Below are 19765 nucleotides of genomic sequence, written 5' to 3' on the forward strand. Positions count from 1 at the left end.
GTATAGTATTTTCCCGTTTTAGTGTGCCTAAGCAAACAAGAAATAAAGCCACGTGGTGCTATCAGATATATGGGGGCGTAAGAACATTTCCAACAATACCCATGACTTGGTTCAAACATAAGTATTAAACTGAGGGATTCTTTCACACCAAATTCCATATTGAGCAGTTCACAAAGAGAAGATAAAAAACATGGGGGGGGGGGGTGTCGTCACTGTATAAGAAAATATTCAGCAAAAGTTTATAGCCGTCAAAGAAAACACCCATAAAATGTTGAAAAGACATAAGTGTCCTTTTTATGCCTTTTAAAATAGTTGGGTGGGTGGTAACTCCAGGGCACCACTTTGGTCTGTGACTTAGGACTCTACAGTACTTAAGTTAGAAAGGGTAAATGAGGAGTAATGATGATAGGAGTTAAAGAAGTTAAAGAGAAATATGAACTTATGAAGGGGTATGCAAAAGGGCAGAGTACAAAATGGACATTCTGCATACATAAAAACATAATTCAATGATAGTGAGTACTATTAATGTTTCTTGTGTGGGTACTATTAATGTTTCTTGTGTGATTTTGAAAATATAGACTGGACAGAGATTACCAGTGACTTCAAGAAGCTGAGAGGCCAGAAGTTCAGAGCCCCACCCAGACCCTCCCTAAGGAGATGAATGGATAATGGGGGAAGGCCTAGGGTACCTTCAAGCTCCACCAAGGGACCCAACTCACCGGCTTGCCCAGGCATGTGGCCCGGGGAAGCCCTGGAGATCTGGAGCAAGGCGGCAGAGGGGTGCTGGGGTTACCCAAGTCCCGCACCCCCCCCTAGACCTGGTCAAGAAGGCCTCAGGCATGGCGGGGGCCTGCCAAACCTCCTCCTGCTAGACTCGGAACTTACACATTTTAGTGAGGGGTCAGAGAGCACTTTCTACTTTCAGCTTGTTTTATATGTGTTACAGTTGTTGTCTTCCCTTTCAGTCTGTAAGTATTTCCAGGGCAATAACTGTACCCTATATTTATTACCCAGCACATTACAGAGGTAACTTCATAGTGAGTTTTTAAGAAGTATTTGGAAACAAATTGATAGCAATATCTTGCCTTTTTTTATGACTTTCATAATAGTAATTTCCAGTACTAGCTGCTTTATACTTTTTTTGCTTTGTTTTGTTGGGCCACATCTGGTGGTGCTTAGGAGGTTACTCCTGGCTGTGTGCTCAGAAATCACTCCTGGGAGGCTCAGGGGACCAGATGGGATGCTAGATATTGAACCTGGGTCTGTCCCAGGTCAGCCTCCTGCAAGGGGAATGCCCTACTGCTGTGCTATCGCTCTGGTCCCTGCTTGATACTTATTAAGGAGCATTGGTAAGGGGGTGGAGTGATAGCACAGCAGTAGGGCATTCACCTTGCATGCAGCCAACCTAAGACTAACCCGAGTTAGATTCCTGGTATTCCAAATGGTCTCCCCAGCCTGCCAGGAGTGAGTTCTGAGCTCAGAGCCAGGAGTAACTCCTGAGCACCACTGAGTGTGGCCCCAAAACAACAAAAGAGTTCTGGTAAAGACAAATTCTGGGGTTCTATCTTGGAATTCCATCTAGTTAAGATTGGAATTGGGCTCAATAATACGTATATATCTTTAGATTTTTGAAACTTACCTTATTTATGGCCGGTGTGATAGTGCAGTGGTAGGTTGTTTGCCTTGCATGCTGCAGATCCAGGATGGACCTGGTTTGATCCCCAGCATCCCACATGGTTCCCTTAACCAGGAGCAATTTCTGAGTGTTTAGCAGGGACTAACCCCTGGATGTCACTGGGTGTGGTTCAAAAACCAAAAAAAAAAAAGAAAAAAAAAAGAAAGAAAATTACCTTATTTAAACACTGGTTTATAAGGGTGTTTATATAAATTACAGTTTAAATCGCCCAGCATCACCAGGAATGACCCTTGAACACTGCTGAGTGTGGCCCAAACACCCTTGAAAATTAAAAAATAAATAAATAAAAGGCAAAGAATAAATAGACCAAAAAAAAATTAGTAGCAAAGGATAAATAGACATGATTCACAATAACTGTAATTTATATTATTACTCAGCCTTTTTCATAAGGATTCACTCTTTTTTTTTTTTTTTTTTTTGGTTTTTGGGCCACACCCTGTGAGGCTCAGGGGTTACTCCTGGCTATGCGCTCAGAAGTTGCTCCTGGCTTCTTGGGGGACCATATGGGACGCCGGGGGATCGAACCGCGGTCCGTCCTAGGTTAGCGCAGGCAAGGCAGGCACCTTACCTCCAGCGCCACCACCCGGCCCCGGATTCACTCTTTAGTTCAATTTGAAATGTAAGTTCCAAATATAATTTGAACTTAGTATATAAATTAATCAATAAATCAAATAACATCTATTAAACATGTAATGTAAATCACAGTCTAAGTGCTATAAAGCAGTAATTCACAAGTGTTTAAGCCAAAAGAGCTTATTAAAATACATATTATAGGGGCCAGAGAGATAGCATGGAGGTAGGGCTTTTGCCTTGTATGCAGAAGGACAGTGGTTCAAATCCTGGCATCCCATATGGTCCCCTGAGCCTACCAGGAGCGATTTCTTTTTTTTTTTTTTTTTTTTTTTTTTTGTGGTTTTTGAGTCACACCCGGCAGTGCTCTGGGGTTACTCCTGGCTCCATGCTCAGAAATTGCTCCTGGCAGGCACGGGGGACCATATGGGACGCTGGGATTCGAACCGATGACCTCTTGCATGAAAGGCAAACGCCTTACCTCCATGCTATCTCTCCAGCCCCAGGAGCGATTTCTAAGCATAGAGCCAGGTGTAACCCCTGTGTGCTGCAGGTGTGACCCAAATAATAAATAAACAATTTTAAAAATACAAATTATAGGGTAGACGAGAAACTGGGCACACTGGGTGGCAGGAATTGTGCACCAGTGAAGATTATTGTACATAGTATGACTGAAACTCAATCATGAGCAACTTTGTAAATGTGGGGTGAAAAAACTATATTATAAACACCCTTATAAACCAGTGTTTAAATAAGGTAATTTTCTTTCTTTCTTTCTTTCTTTCTTTCTTTCTTTCTTTCTTTCTTTCTTTCTTTCTTTCTTTCTTTCTTTCTTTCTTTCTTTCTTTCTTTCTTTCTTTCTTTCTTTCTTTCTTTCTTTCTTTCTTTCTTTCTTTCTTTCTTTCTTTCTTTCTTTTTCGTTTTTGAACCACACCCAACCAGTGTTTAAATAAGGTAATTTTCTTTCTTTCTTTCTTTCTTTCTTTCTTTCTTTCTTTCTTTCTTTCTTTCTTTCTTTCTTTCTTTCTTTCTTTCTTTCTTTCTTTCTTTCTTTCTTTCTTTCTTTCTTTCTTTCTTTCTTTCTTTCTTTCTTTCTTTCTTTCTTTCTTTTTCTTTTTGGTTTTTGAACCACACCCAGTGACATCCAGGGGTTATTCCCTGCCCCATTGCTTTACCATTATGCTGGCCTTGAATTGCAGTATAGTGAGAACGTCTATGTATTTTTTGTGTAGTAATTAAGATGGGTTAGTTAGCTGTATTTTTGTTTGGCATTTTGGGTGGGTATACCTGTGGGTATACCAGTTTGGTTGGGTATACTCTTAGCTCACGTGGTGTCAAGGATTGAACCTGGGGCTCCTGCATATAGAGAATGTGCTCCAGCTTTCTGCTTGGTCTTGTTGGCATCTTCCCATTAAAATTAGCATGGATTATAAAGATGTGATTTTACCTTTATAAGTGTGATTTAGTCACAAGTTCTTAACTAGACATCTATAAATGGATCTTAGGGATTCATGAACTCCTGAAATAATTTTCGGGTCTTACAAATGCATGTAGATATCTTTTCCAGACAAGACAGACCACAACTTTCATGTGACACTCAGAGGGATTCATGACCCAAATAAGTTCATGATCCACTAATTTATGCAGAAGAATCTGCTTTGTTTGATACAAATTCTGCAATAATTCCTCTGAGTCTTGCTGTATATATTATGAGTGAATGTGACTCATTAGCTTTTCAAATTGTCTCCTTTTAAAGAATACGAATAGAAATATTACTTTAATTTCTTTTCTTTTTTTTAAGACTATTGATTGATTCATTGATTGATTGGTTTCTGGGTCACATCCAGTGGCGCTCAGGGGTTACTCCTGGCTCTGCACTCAGAACTCGCCCTGGCAGGCTGGGGGACCATATGGGATGCCGGGAATTGAACCCAGTTCCTCCCCAGTCAGCTGCATGTAAGACAAACACTCTACCACTGTGCTATCTCTCCGGCCCCAATTACTTTCTTTCTTTCTTTTTTTTTGTGTTTTTGTTTTTTTGTTTTTTGGGCCACACCCAGCGGTGCTCAGGGGTTACTCCTGGCTGTCTGCTCAGAAATAGCTCCTGGCAGGCATGGGGGACCATATGGGACACCGGGATTCGAACCAACCACTTTCGGTCCTGTATTGGCTGCTTGCAAGGCAAACGCCGCTGTGCTATCTCTCCGGGCCCCAATTACTTTATTTTCTTAAAGGCTGATACAGTTCTATTATAACCTACTTCTAATCAAATAGTGGAGTTTGACAATTTTGGTATATTCACTGTTTTCTACTACTTAATGCTGCATACATGATTCTTTTTTAGTTTGTTTCGGCAGAATGGTGACTTGACAGTTGAGTTTTAATGATCTTCCTTAGCTGAAATAAAATGATATCTTATGTTATTAAACAGAGTAGGTCATAGCTACTTATGGAATTGGTTTTTTTAGGTTATGTTCCCTGGGAAATAGAAGATACAAAGTTGCTTGCTGGAAGTTTATTGAAGAACAGCACTTGTAATATAGCAAAGGGAGAAAGAGTAGAATAGTAGAGAGACTGAACTAATTGCAGTCTCAGCAGAGACTTTAGTCATTTCTTGTGGGTGCACTGAATTAGAATGACATTTCATTTTAATTCCCTGTTGTCTGGAATTAGATGTGGGCTGACTTGCAGGAAAGGGGTCCTTCTTTGGGTGGAACAGTTCTTTTTTCTAATAGAGACAGAGATGGAATCACTTTCAGCAGACAGCTTTCAGCTGTAATTGGTTCGGGGTTTCCTGCATCTGCAGAGAATTGCTTCACTTGTGATATCCCAAGATGTCACATTGTTGGAATAACTATCAAAAGACTGAGAAGGAAGAATGTTTAAAGGTCCATTTATTTTCGACCAATATAGAACTTTGACAATCCTTGCTCCAGAGGAGGACTGTATCTGACTTTCTGTTAGACATGAATTGCATTTGGCTACTTCTACCTCTTCTCATTTCTACCTCTGCTCCTCCCACTTCCCCCCATCAACCTAGGGTCTCACACAAGACTTCTTTCTTTTCTTTGCAGATATTGATGTCTTGCATTCCAAACTTCACCTCAGTATCTGTTTTCAGATAACTACGCTTGTGATACTTTGGTTGAAGGCAGCTTTTGTAGGAGGTCTTAGCTATAAGCTGCTAATGCTTGTTAAAGGAATGAATGTTTTGATTCTAGAAGGATTATCTGCACACTGTACTCCTTGTACTTCTTGGATTCATTCATGTAGAAAATTTGTCCCATGTAGAAACAATTCTAGCATTCTGTTTGATCGCTTTCTGGAGAATTTACAGAAGTACGAATAGTGTACCATTTACATTCTTTGTCATCAACTAGTCTTGATCACAGTTGAAACGCAGTATCTCCCTGCTTCAGTTGTCATTACAGATTCTAGACCAGAATCTCTGTCTAGTTGGTTTACCAGAGAGGGTGACTGTCGTTGTTTTAAAGTCTGGGCCTAATTTTTATGCCTTAGTTAGGCCATGGTGATGCTTTATTAATTTACTGTTAGCATGGGATGGACATAGGTTTGCTAGGATGCAGCCAGTAGTAATCTGGACACTAAACATGTTATCTACATGCTGATGTTACTTTTCTTTGTGTTTATAAATCCTTTGTATTTGATAAACACTATCAGTTGCTAAGATTGCACCTTATATGACATTAAGACCAGTTCAATTATGTAGCCTCTACTGACCAAATATAATATTAACATTATTGAATCAAGTTTAGTAATTTTTCTTTGATAGATCATTGAAATACTAATTGCGAAGGTTTGTAGTGTCTACCTTTCGTTTTGTTCATCGCGAATATTTTAGTACATTATGATAATTATAAAATTATAAACAAATATTCTTTTCTTTTTTTTTTTTTTTGGCTTTTGGGTCACACCTGGTGGCTATCTGCTCAGAAATAGCTCCTGGCAGGCACGGGAGGCCGTATGGGACGCCGGGATTTGAACCAACCACCTTAGGTTCTGGGTCAGCTGCTTACAAGGCAAATGCTGCTGTGCTATCTCAAGAACCGGCTCCCAAAAATATTCTTTTTAGTATTTTTGTATAGTTTTATGTAGGATTTTTAGTTCTGAGGAGTTTTCTGTTACCAACTCTCCATTATATATTCACTTGGAGATTGGAATAGATCGTTGAGAAAGAGTTGAATTTTTGTTACTGTAGTCACATAATCTTAGCATTGCTGGGAGAGATTTTAGTAAGGAAGCGGTCTCTCCTTGCTTTGAACGAGGCTGCCAAGTGAGATTTTGAAACAGCAGCATACAGTTTTCATAGAGACAGTATTTTAGAACTGGGAACTCTCTCAGCAGCCTTTTATGATTGCTTTTTTTTCCTCAAGAAGGACCATATGTTACTGGAGATCAAACTCAACTCAAGGCTTCACACATAGTAGGCATATGTTCTGTTCCTTGAGTCATAACTATGGATGTCACAGTAGTTTTCTTATTTTTTATTTTTTGTTTTTGGGGTCATACTTGTGGTACCTTGAGGGGTTACTCCCACTTATTGCTTGGAAGTCACTTCCAGTGTTGTTCTGGGAACCATTTGATGCCAGAAGTGGAACCTGGGCCTCTCATATGCTAAGTATATGCTTCAATCCTTTGAAACCTGATCACAGGTTTCTTTCCCTTTTCCTTTTTTTTGGATGGGGGTCACACCCGGCAGCACTCAGGGGTTACTCCTAGCTCTACACTCAGAAATTGCTCCTGGCAGGCACGGGGGACCATATGGGATGCCGGGATTCGAACCACCATCCTTCTGCACGCAAGGCAAACACACTACCTCCATGTTATCTCTTCGGCCCCTCTTTCCCTTTTTCTTAAAACTATTAGTAATATATAATTCACTGCCATACAATTCACCCAATTGAAGAGACCACTTAGATGGTTTTTAATATATTTACAGATATGGGCACCACCACCAAATATATTGGTTGTGGTTACAGGTATCAAATACTTCATGCAGTGCACTGGAGATTGACAATACACATTGTTGTAGCCCTGGCGGGGGGTCCTAACAGTAGAACTGTTGGAATTACAAGTGAGAGAAAAAGATATACTTGAAAATACTTTATTTAAAATGTAAATCCCTTTTTACCTTTTGTACAAATCATAGAAATAATTGTAATTCCCTCATTGTGTTATTATTTTACTAAAATAACTTGCTGATTGGTTGGTTTGAATTTCAAATATACTTGGTGCTGGAGAGATGGTACAGTGAATAAGGTACGTGCCCTGTACACTGCTGACCAGAGTTCTATCCCTAGAACCACATTTGGTTTCCCCAGTAAACACCAGGAGTAATACCTGATCAAGAACTAGGAGTAAGTCCTTAGTACAAGTGGTTGTGGTCCAAGACCCAAAACCAAAACAGATTTCAAATATGCATATTAAATTGTTAATAATTAATAAAATGGTTATAATGTTCTTTATGGAAAATGACTTTTTATAGTTTTGGTTAATATTTATTCTCATATTGTTCTTTAGATTGTACCTTATTTCTTTATAATTAAACTCTGTTGCTTTTGTGATTTTTTTTTTTCATTCTATTTCCAGGACATGAACCCAGCAAGGGCACAGAACAGAAGCCAGGTTGTGATAAACGAGGACTTACTTTGTCCCTGGCTGCTATGAGATGGGCACTACTAACCAGATGCTCCTCTAGCCTTTGTGATTCTTATGGGGTGTTGAATATAACAACATGACCTTTTATCTTCTTGAAATAGGCTGAACTAATTCTAAAAGAAGTGTAATAGTGCAGGGGCTGGAGAGATAGTACAAAGGGTAAGGTCCTTGTCTCACACACACAGCTGACTCAGATTTGATCTCTGACATCAAATATGTCCTGAACCCCACCAGAAGTGACCTCTAAATGCAGATTCATCAATACCACTATGTGTAGCCCAGAAGCAAACAGAAATGTATGAAAGTGGAGTTGCAGAAAGGCTTTCACATAGTTAGAAGACTGAAACTGTTCATGAACTTTTGTTTCAGAAAAATACACTTTGCCGGAGCAATTGCACAGCAATAGGTTGCCTTTGCATGCAGCCAACCCAGGGTGGACCCTGGTTCGATTCCTGACATCCCGTATAGTTCCCCGAGTCTACCAGGAGCGATTTCTGCACACATAGCCAGGAGTAACCCCAGAGCACTGCTGGATGTGGCCCCCAAACAAACAAAAAAAAAAGAAAAGAAAAAAATAAAAATATTTTTAATTTGTATCAGATATGTTACTGTATAGATAATCCATACTTAGTTGCCTTTCTGATCTTAGAAGAAATAATATCCTATAGAAGTTTTTAATCAATACATTTATTTTTTTGCTTTTTTGTTTTTGGGCCATTTCTGGCAGTGCCCAGAGCTTTTTCCTCGCTCTATACTCATGAATCATTCTTGGCAGGCTTGGGAAACCATGTGGAGTACTAGGACTGAACCCAGGTCAGTCACATGCAAAGCAAGTGTTCTACCCAGCTGTACTATTGCTCTGGTCCCATACAGCATTATTTTTTAAATGAATTTTAGTTGCTGTGCTACACAGTTCTAGACCTGCTAAGAAGATAACAAAACAGCTAGGGATAAGGGTTAGAGCTAGAGATTTGTTATGAGGGCCTGGGTCAGTTTTCCCTAAAATTCTATGATATTGTAACAGAAATCACTAAAAAAGAAAAAAAAAAAGACATCAAATTAGTAAACTGTGAAAAAGTACAACAAATCAAAATGTTTAACATTATTATTTATTATTATTATTATTATTATTATTTTGTTTTGGAGCGACACCCAATTGTGATAAGGGGTTTACTCCTGGCTCTGCACTCAGAAATTACTCCTGGCAGGCTTGGGGGATCCTATGGGATGCTGGGGATTGCACCTGGGTTGGCTGCTTGCAAGGCTAATGCCCTATTTGCTGTACTATCACTCTGGCACCTGGGCTAATTTTTTTACTTGCTTGTTTGAGTATTTATTCATTTTCTATCCCTTTCTCTCTGCAAGGACCCCAAGTCCTGATCCATTTCCATCCCAACACTAGGAAGACCTCTCTGCTCATTCTCTCCTCCCCTTTCTCTGTGATAACCACTGTAGTTTTGATAAAGTGTAGCAGATTTATGTTTCTTGGCAGTTTGTATTCATATTCACAGTAAAACCATTCAGTAACTGTCTTTTGCTTTCTTGCTTTATTTTTAGCTTGCCATCTATTTTGTCCCATGAAACATCATTTTTTAACGGTAGTGTTGTATTCCATTGTGCATATAAGCCACATTTCTGCTTATTTTAGTAGGTTCTTTGGGCCGCACCTGGTGGTGCTCAGGCCTTCTAGCAGTGGTCTGTGGGGTGGAGGTTGGGGCATATGGAATGCTAGAGATTGAACTGGGATTGACTGAATTCAGGACAAGCTCCTTAACCCCTGTACTATGATTTCAGTCTCCATCACAGTCTTATGTAGTCTTTGTTGAGGGGCATTTGAATTGATTTTATGTTTTAACTATTGTGGATCATGTTGCTATGAACATAGGGATATTTTAGTATTTTCATACCTACATTCCTAGCAGTGTTATTGTTGATCATACAAAACTTTCTTTTTTTTTTTTTTTTAAATTGGGAGGAAGGTCACTGTTTTTTGTGGAGAGGGTGAGGGGTTTGGCAATTTTGGGAGATAGGCTAGTTGTGATCAGTTAAGAGGAGGTGGAGCACTGACCGAGGGCTGGGGCCTGCGGGGGGGGGGGGCTGGAGGTCTTCGGAGAGCTGGGGGCCTTTGGAGGTACAAAGGTAGGCAGGCTTGGAGGGAAACAATGGGGGATTGAGATAGAGGAGCTGGGTTCCCATCTGACACACTGAGCCATGGATACTGCAGGCAGCTGCACCCACAGCAGTGCTCAGGTTACTCCTGGCTGTGCACTCAGAAATCACTCCTGGCAGGCTCTGAGGGAACCAACATGGGATGCTGGGGATGGAAGCCAGGCTGGCTGCATGCAAGGCAAATGTCCTACCTGCTGTGCTATTGCTCTGGCCCCTTCTTGTTCTTTGTTTGTTTATTTTGGTTTTGGGCCATACCTGGAGGTGCTCAGGTGTTACTCTTAGCTATGCGTTCAGAAATCATTCCTACCAGGCTCAGGGGACCAAATGGGATGCTGGGGATTGAACCTGTCAACAGCTTGCAAGGCAAATGTCCTGTCAATATGCTATCACTCTAGTCCCATTGCCCTATATTTTAAATGTGAAACAGTCCCTTTTCTGGGACGAGGGTCCTACACCTGAAGGTACTAGAATCATTCCTGATGGGGTTTGGGGGATGATATAGTGTGCCAGGGATTAAGCCTGGGTCAGCCACATGCAAGGCTCTACTATACTACACTACGCTACGCTATGCTACGCTACACTATCACTCCTATCCCTAACGTGATACCTGATTTTCAAAGCTAATTATTATTAAACTTAAAAAATTTTTAACTAAAGATTATTTTCAATACTAATTAAAGGAACTGGGAAATAGCTATAAGGGTTGAAGTGTATGCTAGGCAGATCCCCAGAACTGCTCAAACTTCCTGGCAATGCTGTATTTGGCTCTGGTGATCCCTAACAGGGAAGTTCTCCCAAAAATCTAATTAAAAACATCTGCGTGTGTATATATGTATTTATAAAAGTGCCTACTTTATTTATTCAATTCATAGCTTATCAGTTTATGGTCTCTGCTGTAGAAAACCAGGCAGTGATCCAAGCTTTTTTTTTTTTTAAAGCTTGTATTGAGGTACCAGGACTTAAATACTATTAATCACACTTTTTGTTTTGGGGTTATATCTAACAGTGCTCAGGGGTTACGTTACTCCTGACTGCACTCAGAAGGCAATCTAATGGGAAGCCAGGGAGGGATAAAACCTGATTGGCCATGTGCAAGGTAAACACTTTGATCTACTTACTAAACTATCTGTACAGTCCATATTAATCACACTTTTTGGTTGTTGGGTTTTTTTTTTTTTTGTTTTTGTTTTTGTTTTTGGGTCACACCCAGCTTTGCTCAGGGGTTACTCCTGGCTGTCTGCTCAGAAATCGCTCCTGGCAGGCCAGGGGGACCATATGGGATACCGGGATTCTAACCGATGACCTTCTGCATGAAAGGCAAACGCCTTACTTCCATGCTATCTCTCTGGCCCTTAATCATACTTTTTATCCATATTTTTTCTAACATTACATCCATCACAAAGGAGCCTACTTCCTCTACCAGGATATCTCATAGTCCCAAGGATATCTCTTCCCTTTCTACATGTAAGCTCAGTTTTATAGACAAGATTTTTTAGTTTCAATGACTTTGACCATTTGTTTTTGTTTTTTTTGGGTTACGCCCGGAAGCGCTCGGGTTACTCCTGGCTCTACGTTCAGAAATGACTCTTGGAAGGCTCGGGGAACCAGATAGGATGCTGGGATTTGAACCACCGTCCTTCTGCATGCAAGGCAAATGCCCTGTCTCCATGCTATCTCTCTGGCCCTGACTTTGACCATTTGTTGTCCTTTACTAGACACAAGCTGTTTTATTTTGATTTGGTTTGGGTCCACACACAGGAAGTGCTCAGGGTTTGTTCCTGGCTCTGCACTTTGTGATCACTCCTGGAAGCCTTGGTGGACCATATGTAATGCAGAGGATCAAATCCAGGTCAGCTGTTTGCAAGACAGGTACCTGACCACCTGTATTATTGCTAGATTTGATTTTGAACTAGTTAATTTTCTTCCGTTCCCTTCCCTTCCCCTTTCCCTTTCCCTTCTCCTTACCCTTTCCTTCCCTTCCTTTCCCTTATTTTGGGCCATATTCAGTGCTGCTCTGGGGTTACTCCTGGCTCTGTGCTCAGAAATCATTCCTGGCAGTGCTTGAGGGACCATATGGGATACTGGGGATAGAACCATGATCAGCTGCATGCAAGGCTAGTACCCTTCCCACTGTGCTATTGCTCTGGCCCTGTGAGCTAGATACTTTTCAAGGTGGAAATTGGATTGGTGAGAATCAAGAATGAGAGTAAGTGTATTAGTTAATAGCATCAATGGTAAAAATGGGGATGGAGATGAATTGAAGATAGATTCATTTGATTTGACTACTTTTAGATCCAGTCTTATTTCCAGTATGTTGCTGAACTAGAAGAAAAGAAAGATAAATTATTATTCTTACCAGATATTTTAATTATTTATAGGCTTCACAATTGCAATAAATTTCACTATTGTGAAGATTGAGTTTTTTATAGATATGCAAGAATTGGTGTTCAGCTACTTAAAACAGAAACTCTCATATTACCATAGAACTAATATAAAAATAGAACCAACATTTATTAAAAATTCCTTTGTATGACAGATATGTCAGAGTACATTATCTCAATCAGCATTTATCAGTGGTGGCTGTATGGGTCCCATTAGACTCCCAGGATATTCAAAGAGGCCACAGATGGATATTATGTAAATGTGTGACCATAACATGAGACTAGGGAACTCACCAAGTAAGACAGGTAGGTACAGGGAAGATTAGATGGGTGCCTGGTCAGAAAAAGTTGAGAAACCGTGGTCTAAATTTTCATAGCCACTCCTATAAAGCTAAGACGTTTCTGTATTTTACAGATGGAAAAAAAAATTCCAAGTGTTAAATAACCATATTCAGATTCCTAAGTTAGAGCTAGAATTTTAGCCCAAGTATACTTTATATTAAAGAGAGTAATTCTTTGAAATTGCTTAGAAATTTTAAACAGCTCAGTCCATAAATACTTGTTCCTTGAGAGATTGTGTTTCCCAGACATATCTGGGAATCTTTGACAAAACATGGTAACTAAGATTTTTTTTTCATGTTCACATTTTTAAAAATATTTTATTTAAGCACCTTGATTACAAACATGATTGTGGTTGGGTTTCAGTCATGAAAGGATGCCTCCCCCCCCATCACCAGTGCAACATTCCCATCACCAATGTCGCAAATCTCCCTCCTCCCCACCCCACCCCCGCCTGTAATCTAGACAGGCTTTCTGTTTCCTCCTACATTCTCATTGTTTTTTTCTTTTTGGATTTTGGGCCACACCTGGCGGTGCTCAGGGGTTACTCCTGGCTGTCTGCTCAGAAATAGCTCCTGGCAGGCTTGGGGGACCATATGGGACACCGAGATTCGAACCAACCAACTTTGGTCCTGGATCGGCTGCTTGCAAGGCAAAAGCCCCTGTGCTATCTCTCCGGCCCGAGATTCCATTCTTGACACCACATATTGTCTCTTTTTTTTTTTTTTGGTTTTTGGGCCACACCCGGTGGTGCTCAGGCAAACGCCGCTGTGCTATCTCTCCGGGCCCCACATATTGTCTCTTGATCCCTGTCTGGAGTGATCCTGGAACACAGTGCAGGAATAAACTCCCAAGAACTTGCCTGATGTGGTTCCAAAGCAAAACAAATTTAAGAGGGTATCTTGCATGTACATGGATTTGAGTTTTTTTTCTTTTTTGGTTTTTGGGTCACACTCGATATTTTATTTATATAAAAAAATACCCCCAAAAAACATTTAGCACAAAGTCTGGCTTACTGCTATTAATGAATTTGGTTGATTTATTTTTATGGCTTTTTTTTTTTTGTTCTTATGGTTGGTTTGCTATTATTTTTTTCAGTAACAGAAAACAAACTTAAAGCCTCACATATGCAAGGAAGCATTCTACCAATTATATCCTATATATCCCTGAGCAGCACTAAGGGGTTTCTCCTGTCTCTACACTCAGAAATAGCTCCTGGCAGGCTTGGGGGACCATATGGGATGCCGAGATTCGAACTGCCATCCTTCTGCATGCAAGGCAAATGCCTTACCTCCATGCTATCTCTCCAGCCCAAGAGTTTTATTTATTTCTATTTGCTGATTAATAAAGTCTTGTTTCATATTACTAATCTTCAATGTAACATATGATAAATAGTCCTCATGAAATCTTACACACTTCTTTTAAATTCACTGTTAAGCATTATATCCCAGTTGTGCTTGAGCAATTTATGCATTTTAAATCATGATTATATGCATGGTTGGTATATGTATGGTATGGTATATATATACCATATACCAATATCTTAGTACCCATATATTAATTACATTAGAATGTAAAGTTAATGGTACATATCATCAAGTTGTAGAAAAAAATCTCCCAGATTGGAAACTTGCTAGGTAATACATGAAAAAATCAGTTTCTTTCTGCATTTGAAAATACTTTTATGTTGGATGAAAGAGTAGAAAGAGAAAAAGGAAAAAGAAATAGAAAAGTGGAAGGAAAAAATTACATTGGTTCAAAGTAAATCCAGATAATCTGGACCAGAGTCATAGCACAGCGGTAGGGTGTTTACCTTGCATGCGACTGGCTCGGGAAAGACCCATGTTCGATCGCAGACATTGCAATGTTCCCCTGAGCCTGCCAGGAGTGATTTCTGAATGCAGAGCCAGGAGTAACCCATGAGTGCCACTGGGTGTGGCCCCAAAACAAAAACAAACAAGAAACAAAACCCAACAAAACAAAAAATTCAGATAATCTGAGAAAGCAAATAAGTAAATGCCCCATTTAAAAAAATGACTGATGGGGCCGGCAAGGTGGCGCTAGAGGTAAGGTGTCTGCCTTGCAAGCGCTAGCCAAGGAAGGACCGCGGTTCGATCCCCCGGTTCCCATATGGTCCCCCCAAGCCAGGGGCAATTTCTGAGCGCTTACCCAGGAGTAACCCCTGAGCATCAAACGAGTGTGGCCCAAAAATACCAAAAAAAAAAAATGACTGATGGGGCCGGAGAGATAGCATGGAGGTAAGGCGCTTGCCTTGCATGCAGAAAGACGGTGGTTTGAATTCCAGCATCCCATATGGTCCCTCATGCCTGCCAGGAGCGATTTCTGAGCATAGAGCCAAGAGTAACCCCTGAGCACTGCTGGGTGTGACCCCCCCCCCCAAAAAAAAAAGACTGAAAAATTCTTACTAGAAATATAAACACACATTTTAAATAGGAAAAAGGTTGACTAGCAGACATGTCATAATTTCATTATCTAATATACTCCTCATTTGAGATATTTAATATGGCTTCATCTGTACTCTCTTCTATTTTTGGTAAGTTGCCCCACAAAAGAAAGTTTATACCATTTCAAACAAGCAATATTCTTTAGTTTACATTTGCAGATTTTAGTGAAATAGCATCTTCCAACGAAGTCCACCGCATTGGTAGGAGAGATGTCTGTGGAGAAAAGGTCTATTTCCCTATCAGCCAGCAGGACAGCCTTTATTCCACTATAGCTGAGCACTTGCTTACAGAATTTTTTTGTTTTATTTTGTTTTGTTTTTTATTTTTGGGTCACACCCAGCAGTGCTAAGGGGTTACTCCTGGTTCTACTCTCAGAAATCACTCCTGGCAGACTCGGGGAACCATATGGGATGCTGGAATTCGAACCACCGACCTTCTGCATGAAAGGTAAACACCTTACTTCCATGCTATCTTTCCGCCCCTTACAGAATTTACACAAGATGGACACGCACCGGTCCTTGAAATGACAAATACCGGTAGACATGGCATCCCGGAGTTGGGTGTTGGGTTTTGTAGGACAAACAAATCCCTTTCTGGTTTGATTCTCTGAGGTCCAAAATCAAACTGTGAGGAGGTCTCAAGTTAGTTTCTGTCTTTTTTTTTTTTTTTTTTTCTTTTTTGGTTTTTTGGGTCACACCCGACAGCGCTCAGGGGTTACTCCTGCTTCATGCTCAGAAATCGCTCCTGGCAGGCTCGGGGGACCATATGGGACACCGGGATTCGAACCGATGACCTTCTGCATGAAAGGCCAAAGGCCTTACCTCCATGCTATCTCTCCAGCCCCAGTTTTTGTCTTTTCAACAACGGGGGAATGATTCCTGGTTCTCCTGACTCCTCCTGTGACCCTCCACCCCCAGCCCTCAGTGTGCAGGCCTCAGCGCTGGTTCTTTGTCCAAACTTTCTCTCATGCTCCCCACCGGGATGTCCCCTGAGGTCTCTGATGGGCTGCTCTAGAGAGCAAGGTGATGGTAGAGGCTGCTTTCTGGCTCTCTGTCACCGAACGCAGTGCTTTTTGCTCGTTCTTGTTCCTTTTCTTTTCAATGTGTGCCAGTCTGCACGGTGTGAGATGATATCTTATTGTTGCTTTGATTTGCATCTCCTTGATGAGTAATAATGCAGAACATATTTTACATATGCCTTTTGGACATATATATTTCTCCTTTGAGAAAGATTCTATTAATTTCTTTTAATTTTTTTGATGAATTCACTTGGGGCTGGAGAGATAGCACAGTGGTAGGGTAGTTTGCCTTGTCAGTCCAGGACAGATGGTGGTTCGAATCCTGGCATTTCAGATGGTCCCCAGAGCCAGCCAGGAGCGATTTCTGAGTGTAGAACCAGGAGTAACTGCTGAGTGCCGCCAGTGTGACCCAACCCCCCCACCCCCAAATTTTTTTGATGTGGTTAGGTGTTTTTGTTCTTTATATCTTGCATATAAATCCCTTGTCAGGTGGGCATTGGGTAAATAATATCTTCCAGTCCATGGGTTGTCTTTATATACTAGTGGTTGTTTTCCTTTTGGGGTGCAAGAGCTTCGTAATGTAGTCCCATTTGGTTATCTTTGCTTGCACTTACTTGGTCCGTGTTGTTTCATCTTTGAAGATGCCTTTAGTTTCAGTGGCATGGAGAATTCTGCTTACATTTTCTTCTATGTACCTATGGATTCAGGTCTCCTATCAAGGTATTTAGTCCATTTGATTTGGCTTTTTTGCACTCCATTAGAAAGAGGTCTGAATTTTTAATTTTTTGGACCAATTTTCCCAGCATCACTTTTCTTTTCTTTTTTTTTTTTTTTTTGATTTTTGGGTCACACTGGCGGTGCTCAGGGGTTACTCCTGGCTGTCTGCTCAGAAATAGCTCCTGGCAGGCACAGGGGACCATATGGGACACCGGAATTCAAACCAACCACCTTAGGTTCTGGGTCAGCTGCTTGCAAGGCAAATACCGCTGTGCTATCTCTCCGGGCCCCCAGCATCACTTTTTGAAGATACTTTCAAAAGTGACCTTCACTGTCTCTTGTGGCCTTTTTCAGCTTGAAATTTGTCTTCTGATACTATTATGACCACCCTGGCCTTTTTGTGGCGGAAGCACACCCAGCAGTGTTCAAGGGTTATTCCTGGCCCTGAGTTTAGAAATCACTCTTGGGGGCCAGAGAGATAGCACAGCGGTGTTTGCCTTGCAAGCAGCTGATCCAGGACCTAAAGGTGGTTGATTTGAATCCCGGCATCCCATATGGTCCCCTGTGCCTGCTAGGAGCTATTTCTGAGCAGATAGCCAGGAGTAACCCTTAGCACAGCCGGGTGTGGCCCAAAAACAAACAAACAAAAACAACAACAACAAAAAAATCACTCTTGGTGGACTTGGGGGACCATATGGGATGCTAGGCTCGAAGCTGGGTTGGCCAAGTGCAAGGCAAATTCCCTCTCCACTGTGCTGTCACTTTGGCCCCCTGGGATTTTGATTTTGAGGGAGTTGTTTGCTTGAAGAATTGTTTTCCAACCTTTGACTTTCAGTATGTGACTACTCTATTTGTATGTGTTTCTTGTAGGCAGCAGAATGTTGAATTCAATTTTTAAATTCATTCTGCCACTTCTGTGTCTCTTAATTGGTGTATTTAGCCCATTGTCAATGAGAGGGATTATTTTCATAGAGTTTTGTGCCATATTTTTTGCAAGAGTTTGACATGTTTGTGGGATTCATCTTGTCTTAAAGTAGCCCTTTTAACTTTTCTAAAGAAGATGATTTTGAGTCTATGAAGTTCCTGAGCTTTTTTTTTAATTTTTATTTTGACCAATGTGAATTACAAGTCTTTCACAGTTCTATTTAAGGTGCATAGTGGCAGTGAATTAGGGCTAATCCTACCACAAGTGTTATCCTCTCTCCACCCCTGATCCAAGCATACATCTCATACCTTTCACCTTTGCCCCCTGGACTCTGTAACGGGTCTTATTTGTTTATAACTTGTTGTAGATTGGATGTCTTGATTCTGTTGTTGTTGACTTTGGGGTATTTAGATCTGATTATTTTTTTTATTTCCACTCAGTGCTCATGCATCTGTTTTCTCCTGGTACCATCCACTCCCCCCCCCCCTTAATTTATGGACAGAACAAGATGATTCAAGTTCTGTAGTTCTGTTGGGAAATAAAAGCTGGGAGGAGTCCATCTAGGAACTTTCAGTATCAATTTAAAAGAAGAAAGGGAAAAGTGGAAAAAAGATAGCAGCGACAAAAACCACAACAGGAACAATAGACAACAGCTAAAGAACAAGAAAAAAAGAAAAAAGGACTGGAAAGATAGTGTTATCCCTCCCCCAACTTACTCGTAGCTCTCATATTAATTTAATTAATTCTAAAGATAGCACAGTGGTAGGGTGTTTGCCTTGCACGCAGCTGATTCCAACAGATGGTGATCTGTTTATCACCGGCATGATCCTAGCATCCCATATGGTTCTTTGTGCCTGCCAGGAGTAACCCCTGAGTGCTGCCAGGTGTGACCCAAAAACAAAAAAAAAAAAAAAAAAAAAAAAAAAGAAAGAAGAAAATGAAGAAAATTAAAAAAGGAAGGAGGGTGTGGCAAGTTTTTTTTTTTTTTTTTTTTTTGCATAGGCACAGTTAGTATTGGAGAAATTAGAAGGGGAATTCCCTTGGCTTAAGAGATACAGGTGGTGGGGCCTGCAAGGTGGTGCTAGAGATAAGGTGTCTGCTTTGCAAGTGCTAGCCAAGGAAGGACCAGGGTTCGGTCCCCCGGCGTCCCATATGGTCCCCCCAAGCCAGGGGCAATTTCAGAGTGCTTAGCCAGGAGTAACCCCTGAGCATCAAACGGGTGTGGCCCTAAAAACCAAAAAAAAAAAAAAAAAAGAAAAAAATAGATACAGGTGGGGCCAGAGAGATAGCACATGCTTGCCTTGCAACCAGCTGATCCAAAAACCAAAAAAAACAAAAAACAAAAAAGGGCCCGGAGAGAGAGCACAACGGCGTTTACCTTGCAAGCAGCCAATCCAGGACCAAAGGTGGTTGGTTCGAATCCCGGTGTCCCATATGGTCCCCCGTGCCTGCCAGGAGCTATGTCTGAGCAGACAGCCAGGAGTGACTCCTGAGCACAGTCAGGTGTGGCCCAAAAACCAAAAAAAGAGAGAGATACAGGTTTTTGTTTTTGTTTTTATTTTATTTTATTTTTTTATTTTTGTTTTTTGTTTTGTTTTGGGGCCACACCTGGCGGTGTTCAGGGGTTAGTCTTGGCTGTCTGCTCAGAAATAGCTCCTGGCAGGCACGGGGAACCATATGGGACACCGGGATTCGAACCAACCACCTTAGGTCCTGGATCGGCTGCTTGCAAAGCAAACATCGCTGTGCTATCTCTCCGGGCCCTAATTTTAAAATTTTTAATTATGAGAACAAAGATGCAAAGAA

General features: G+C 41.0%; 1 protein-coding gene and 1 non-coding gene across 2 annotated transcripts; both read right to left on the reverse strand.

Moving 5' to 3' along the window:
* Nucleotides 1-7864: 7864 nt before the first annotated feature.
* Nucleotides 7865-7996, reverse strand: LOC126012668 (small nucleolar RNA SNORA48). The gene has a single exon (XR_007497097.1). It is a non-coding gene; the product is annotated as a small nucleolar RNA SNORA48 (small nucleolar RNA).
* Nucleotides 7997-15363: 7367 nt separating this feature from the next.
* Nucleotides 15364-15843, reverse strand: LOC126011373 (protein FAM72C-like). The gene is made up of 2 exons (XM_049775137.1): nucleotides 15784-15843; nucleotides 15364-15594 (listed from the first exon to the last, which is right to left on the reverse strand). The coding sequence occupies exons 1-2, from the start codon at nucleotides 15841-15843 to the stop codon at nucleotides 15364-15366; spliced, it is 291 nt and encodes a 96-aa protein (XP_049631094.1).
* Nucleotides 15844-19765: the final 3922 nt, after the last annotated feature.

This window comes from Suncus etruscus, chromosome 6, assembly GCF_024139225.1.
Source record: "Suncus etruscus isolate mSunEtr1 chromosome 6, mSunEtr1.pri.cur, whole genome shotgun sequence".
Lineage (NCBI taxonomy): Eukaryota > Metazoa > Chordata > Mammalia > Eulipotyphla > Soricidae > Suncus > Suncus etruscus.